This window comes from Henckelia pumila, chromosome 1 (genome assembly GCF_033568475.1).
Source record: "Henckelia pumila isolate YLH828 chromosome 1, ASM3356847v2, whole genome shotgun sequence".
Classification (NCBI taxonomy): domain Eukaryota; kingdom Viridiplantae; phylum Streptophyta; class Magnoliopsida; order Lamiales; family Gesneriaceae; genus Henckelia; species Henckelia pumila.
This window is the reverse complement of record NC_133120.1, coordinates 58,213,738-58,220,257: the sequence shown is the minus strand read 5'-3', so window position 1 is coordinate 58,220,257 and position 6,520 is coordinate 58,213,738. Positions and strand designations below refer to the sequence as shown.

The following is a 6,520-nucleotide window of genomic DNA, read 5'->3' as shown; positions in this document are numbered from 1 at the left end:
TTTTACAACGGTGAAAAACCGTTGTCTTTTTCTTCAAAGACAACGGTAAAAAACTGTTGTTTTTGGGCATGTCTTTTTAATAACTGGACATACAACAACAGTTTTAAAAAACCTACAACAATGGTGAAAAACCGTTGTCGTTTTTCAAATAAAAAACAAAAAAAAAATTAAATTTAATACACAATTTTCTAGTATTAGAAATCATTTAAGATACAAAATTCAAAATAAAAATTTAATATACAATTTTCCAACATTCGAAAATAATATTACAACATTGAGATATGTAAACAATCAATAAAATGACAAAGAACGACACTAATAAAATATAGGTAAAACAATACAATATGTGATAATATTTGCTTAGATGTTGGTGAAGAGGCTCTTCTCCAGCTCCTAATGCTCCTTAATTTATTGCAGTATTTTCATTTTTCTCGATTTTTCGGCGTTCCTAATGCTCTTGGAAATGAAAGCTAACTCATTTTGAGCCTTACAATGAAGGCGTGGTAACAGACTATGGCAGTACCTTCAAAGAGTACATCCATTTTCAAGAAAATATGTTGACTAATCACAGATAATTCATGACAGGGGCTTGCTTACCAGTTGGAGTAATTACAGCTTACAGACTTCTATGTGAAGTGCAGATGTCCAAGACCATGTTCAACAACCTATTTGACATGTGGAAGAAAGGCAATTAAGACCATATTGAAAACAAAATTGGCTAATAACGTAAACACAAAATCCTACCAAGCGAATCAACCAATCAAAATACAATACAATATCGTTTTTTGTTGCTTCAACATCACGTATCAGAGTGTACATGCCACGTATCTAGATTAGATAATAAGGATTTTAGATTATCAAATGTCAAAAGTAAATAAAAAGATTAATATGTAACATCACAACTATATTCAGAAATCATATTCATTTCGTAGAACCAAAGGATGATCGACTTGATAAATATCAACAAGTGTTAATCTGATCCATATGGAATTTCGAGTAAGAATATAAAGGCCTCCAATATCACAAAGCAATATACACTCTATAGCAAGTGATCTCCACCAACAAACTAAAATACCTTCACCAAAAAAGGAGGCGGATAGAAATTTAAATCGAGGCTTTAAATTCCCATTTCTGGGCAGCCCCTATACCTCGGAAAAAAATTTGGAAATGCCGATTGGAAGCTGAAAACGAGCCCAAATATTATCCATAATCCAAAATAAAGTGGGCTGGAACAAAGTAAAACGAATTGGAGATGTAGGAGCCAAACCTTGCTGGAAAAAAGGGACTGGAACGTGCTGGAATATCCCATAAACTCAAAGCAAACAAGCTGTAACCACGAAGGAGGTTCAGGGTGGTGCAGCGGCATAGAACAACCAAAACGATGTTGAACTGAGGTGGAAGAGTGGCTGGATAGCAGAGATCAGATGAAAGCCCTGCACAATTAAATTTGCAATTCAAATTTCAGCAAACATGCACCCAAGTAGAATATAAGGAGAAATCTTTGCGGAACTGAATTCCTAGGTGGATGTCTGGTGTTTGTGGCTTTGTGCTTTTGTTCAAACTTGCATAGGATTCGTGAGTGTTCAAATTCAGATTCGACCATGCGATATATGTTTTGCCTTGAATGGGTAGTTAGATAAATATATTTGCTTAATTTAGGTAAGAACATCGAATCTATTGTCCTACACCACTCACTGTCTCTTTTTATATTGGAGTATTAATTGATCTTATTATGAAATACACATGGCAAATAGATATTCAGGCAGTAATTGAACAAAAACAAGATGAATAATAAAAGCAAATTACATGTAATATAACAAAAATGGAACATGGATGGAATCTTGTTTACTAAGTAAACATGATATACTTTTGGACGCAAAAAATATGTCATATAAGCAACTTCTGATCATGGTCACATAAGAACACTTCTAAGTCACCAATAAAATGGTTAAGTGGTGATAAGTAAATGGTGAGAAGTGAAATTATATAAAGCTCCTGAGTTTTTTGCTCTACTACTGGTGTAGCCATTTAAAGCGTGAATTGGTGTGGATAAAAAGCATTAACCAAGACAAATCTTGACCTACCACATCATTCTGCGTTTTAATTGATTCTAGAAACTCCCATGTTCGAACTTTACCAACAATTGCAAGAATACACAGAAAACCACTATAAAACTAAACCCTCACCTTCTCAGCACCCTTGATAATAAGCTATCCTCCATTGTCGAATTCACAATTAATTTCTCGGTTTCTTTCTCAGAGCACAAATCTGATTTCACCATTACCGGGAGGCTTCCAAATCGAATGTCGCTCTGATGCACACTTAGCATCGTCTTTTCAACTTCTTGTTGTATATCGGTCTTGAACTTGTCACTGCTAGCAAGATTTTTGGTAAAAACCTAAAAAGTTAAGAAACAATAACAAGATATTAAAATATGTTGTATAAATGCTTTAGAAGGTAGAAAACTCTGTCTGCATCATTATCTGACACTAAATTTATACAGGTCTTGGTTCTCTTTGTTTCAAAAACCTCATACACGTACATGAAAATCACAAACATGTCTGCATATTTAGATGGGTCATGCAAGAACCTTATCTAAATTCAACTATGGCATCACATGAGTCAAGAAAAAAATAAATAGAAAAAATTTTAATACACAAAGGCAGATAACAATAAAATGCAATATACCTCCAAAGGCAAGAGACCGGAATTTCCAAGGTCTAAAGTCTGTTTCAACTCACCCTCTGGCCAACTATATACGTGCAAATGTCTTCCATAATGACCATCCGAAATGTGCTGAAGGTCAAAACCTTTGGTGAAGGCAGCAGGGGCTCCCCATGAAGTGCTGATCATGGTCTTATGCCGAGGTTGGTACCAGAAATCGTAGCCGAAAAGGGGGCTGTGACCTGGCGTCTCCCACCCATCGTGAAAAAATCAAAGTCATTTACCAGTTCACGATGTCATTCGACATTCAGTTAGCAAGAGACAATTTTTTCAGTGATGGTTGCACAAAAATTCACATCAAACAAAAAGATATGAATCTATGAAGTTTGAAGAAATGCCAATGAAATACTAAGTCTATATTTAGGACACAGGTCATAACAAAGGTACTTTCCTTTGAAATTGAAATCTGAGTCGAGCAGAATAAATCCATTTCCTTTGGCCTTTCCATATTTATCTCCAAGACACCATGATCTCACCTAAAGCAAGACAGTGAGCTATGTGGGGGAATGCTAATCCAGTTTTCTGTATTATATCTTTGGGGTCAACAAATTTAGGTAACTTAGAGCCCTTGGATCCTTTAGGGTATCGACCGCATAAATACGACCAGACCTGAGATAAAGGCAATAGAGGCACATGTTAAAATAATGAGTAATAACCTCTGTTGTAAAAAAACAATCGCAGTAAACAAACATCTTTCATCACTGCATTAAGGTACACAAAAACATAGGAACAAAACTCAAATGTGGATGTGGCATGAATGGCCCCTTGTACCTTTTTATACATAGAAAGTTGACAAAGAAACCATGACACAAAATTTTCCTAAAATGTTTAAGGTAAATGTTTTGTGATGCAATCGATTTATCTTCGACAAATTTGACCTCTCACACAAGTGATGGTAGGACAAGAATGCGGCGCGCAGCAGATGCATCACCATGGCAAGAGCTGCATGAATTCTATCCAAAATGATGCAGCTCATCACCAATGTAAGGCATATGCAGCCTATATATCACTTTCGAGTAAGTTGGTGAGCTTGGATCTACATCCACCGTAGCAAGGTAGTCTAGCTTATTCCTTCCTGTCCCCATAAATTTTGTATATCAACATAATCATAGTGTTAGTTGCAAGTTAATCATTGGAAGTATGTGGGAAAATGTCGAATCCCCCCAAATTTTTAACTGGAAAATCAAATTTTTTGAATCAATCCTACTTTTAAACCATGAATTGTTTACATTTGTCACACAAAGATTAATTAAATAGATGACAAAGGTTGACACTCAGAATTAGATTAATTTATTAAAAATTTGGAAAGAAAACGTCTGAATCTTGTAAATTCTTGATTATGTAAACAATCAGTTTTAGTACTTTTCCAACAATAAAGTCTAAAAGATCCCCACTTTGTGGTAGGAACTTCGAATCCAAATCTAAAAATTTCAATTTTATGCATAATTTTCCAAAGAATCAGAACCTAACATCTGGCTCTATATTCCATTGATTCCAGCTATTTACCTTTCGGGAGATCCACTCCAAATAAAAATCAAATCACAAAGACAAACCCATCATGATTCAAAAGAACAGTACCCAGCAAAGCATCAGTATATGAACAATTTACATTATGACTAAACAATAATTCAGGAGTATTAGCATGCTCCCATTTCTATACAAATATAATGAAAAATATAATACTCTACCATTGTGACTAAACATTAATTCAAGAGCTCGATAATTGAAGAGGAAATTACATTCCTCGCCTCGTACGTCTAGTAACTTGGATGTTTTCCATAAATTAAACTAAACATCTACACCACACACAAAAATATATGAATGTGTTATAAGAGTCCTAAAAAACACGAGAAATGCATGCAAGTACGATATCAAGAATGGAATTGGGAAGAAAGAAAACACCTCTATTGGGTCCGATTTGCAGAAGGATGCGATGGTCCTCATGAAGCTTTTGTTTTCTTTCCATAACCATAGATGTTCAGAAATATTTCTCACCCGGTTTCGAGACCATAGATTCTTGCAACTGGGATAGCGACTCCAGCAAGCTCTTGAAGAAAAGAACAACGATCCAGCAAAAATTTATTCGCGAATCGTGGATATGGAATGGAGAGATGAGTCAATAAGACAAAAAAAAAAGAACCTATAGGAAAAGAGAGAGATTAAAGGTTTTTACCAACTTTGAGAGGGTGGAGTTCCAGGGTTGAGAGCTACGAATCCAATTCAGTGTTCGGAGAAATGTTGTATTCGGGCTGTTTCTGCTAGCAATTCGCGATCGATTGACGATTAGGGTGTTGGAGTTATGCTGGGTCGAAGGGGCGACGGGTTGGGGCTAGGGATTTTCGGATTGGGTTTAGGCTTTCCTTTATGTGTTCTCTCCTCTTAAGCGTATATGTATATGTATTATTAATTAATTAAAAAAAGAAGAGAAAAAACCGTTTATGTATATGTATTAAAAAAAAGAAAGAAAAGACAACAGATTTAAAACCGTTGTCCTAGATCCCAAAAACACGCTAATAGACAACAGTTAATTAAAACCGTTGTCGTAGGTCATAAAAACCTGCTCATAGACAACAGTCTATAAAAACCGTTGTTGTAGGCCCAAAATAAACGCTCATAGACAACGGTTTTAAAAAACTGTTGTCTTATGCCCTCAAAAGACAACGGTTTTTAAAAAACTGTTGTCTTTTTTATTGAGAAAACGCCTAAATACAACGGTTTTGATTAAAACCATTGTTATTGAGTGAAATACAATGGTTTTTGCATAAAACCGTTGTCGATTGAGTGTTGTTGATTAGCATTTTTCTTGTGGTGGAGGGCTTTAGTTCGGAAGCTAGGAGAGATCGGACGATCCGAACTCACTAAGTACAGATGTCCGAATCTCGTGAAGAGGATGACATCATGGCTGATGTCACATGGCCAGATCGGACGACCCGAAGGGTAGGATCGGACCATCCGAAGTGTAACCCGAACAAGTGTCAAAGGAATTGAACAAGTGTTTCAAGCGCAAGAGATCGGAAGATCCAAAGAGGAGTTCGGAACGTCCGAACTCGCATGCATGAGATGTGGCTTCTATGCAGGTATGGACCATCCGAACCCAAGATCGGACGATCCGAACTTGGCCTATATATGGGGTCCGAACCTCAGTCATGCACCAATTTCCCAACAATTCTCTCGATTTATTAGTGATTTTTGGGTTTTCTAGTCATCTAGGCGTGGTCCGGGCGTTGGCGAGGTGTCTCTGGGTTCGCAGCGGAGTGGTGCCCAAGTTCTGGGGCAATCGACATCAGCGGGCTGACGACGGACAGAGGTATTCCGAGATCTTATAAATAGTTAGGGAATATGCAATAGCTTAGTTAAGGTTATTAGAGCATTATGAGTAATGTATGGTTATTATGAATTGTAGTGCTGATGGTAGGCTTGGAACCTAGATGAAAGCTTCTAGGACTGCTTTAGTAAGGTAAGAAAGTACTGTTCGAGATACCCTAACTGAGTATGAATGTATTATGTTTTGCATTATTTATATGTCATGATTTTATCTGCATATATTATGTCACGTTATTATGCTTCATGCATGATCATCTTGAGTTTGTATCCTTGTAATATCCTGTAGTAGGGTTTCCACCTTATCTTGTTAGTGGATGGTTGGACACGTAGATTCGTGATCAGGTCACCTATATCCATTGTCGGGTATGTGAGCCACCTCCTAGTGTGAAGGCTCAAAGTGCTACATACTTAGGGCCCAAGTCTGTTCTTGACCAGAGATTCTTGACCTCGAGTCTTGGTACCCTTTACATTT

At 36.7% G+C, this 6,520-nt stretch overlaps 1 protein-coding gene across 8 annotated transcripts; it reads right to left on the bottom strand.

Moving 5' to 3' along the window:
- Positions 1-289: 289 nt before the first annotated feature.
- Positions 290-5,513, bottom strand: LOC140875632 (uncharacterized). 8 transcript variants are annotated; one of them, XR_012148531.1, is made up of 9 exons: positions 4,898-5,513; positions 4,627-4,771; positions 2,689-3,333; positions 2,285-2,398; positions 1,268-1,433; positions 1,076-1,181; positions 745-828; positions 598-665; positions 290-523 (listed from the first exon to the last, which is right to left on the bottom strand). XR_012148531.1 is itself a non-coding variant. In XM_073279362.1 (5 exons), the coding sequence occupies exons 3-5, from the start codon at positions 2,851-2,853 to the stop codon at positions 1,421-1,423; spliced, it is 390 nt and encodes a 129-aa protein (XP_073135463.1). In that variant the 5' UTR covers positions 2,854-3,333; positions 4,627-4,771; positions 4,898-5,513; the 3' UTR covers positions 798-1,420. The 8 variants fall into 8 exon arrangements, 2 of the variants coding, with proteins under 2 accessions (XP_073135463.1, XP_073135465.1); XR_012148526.1 differs by lacking the exons at positions 745-828; positions 1,076-1,181 and having other exon boundaries at positions 2,187-2,398; XR_012148527.1 differs by lacking the exons at positions 745-828; positions 1,076-1,181 and having other exon boundaries at positions 290-511; positions 2,187-2,398.
- Positions 5,514-6,520: the final 1,007 nt, after the last annotated feature.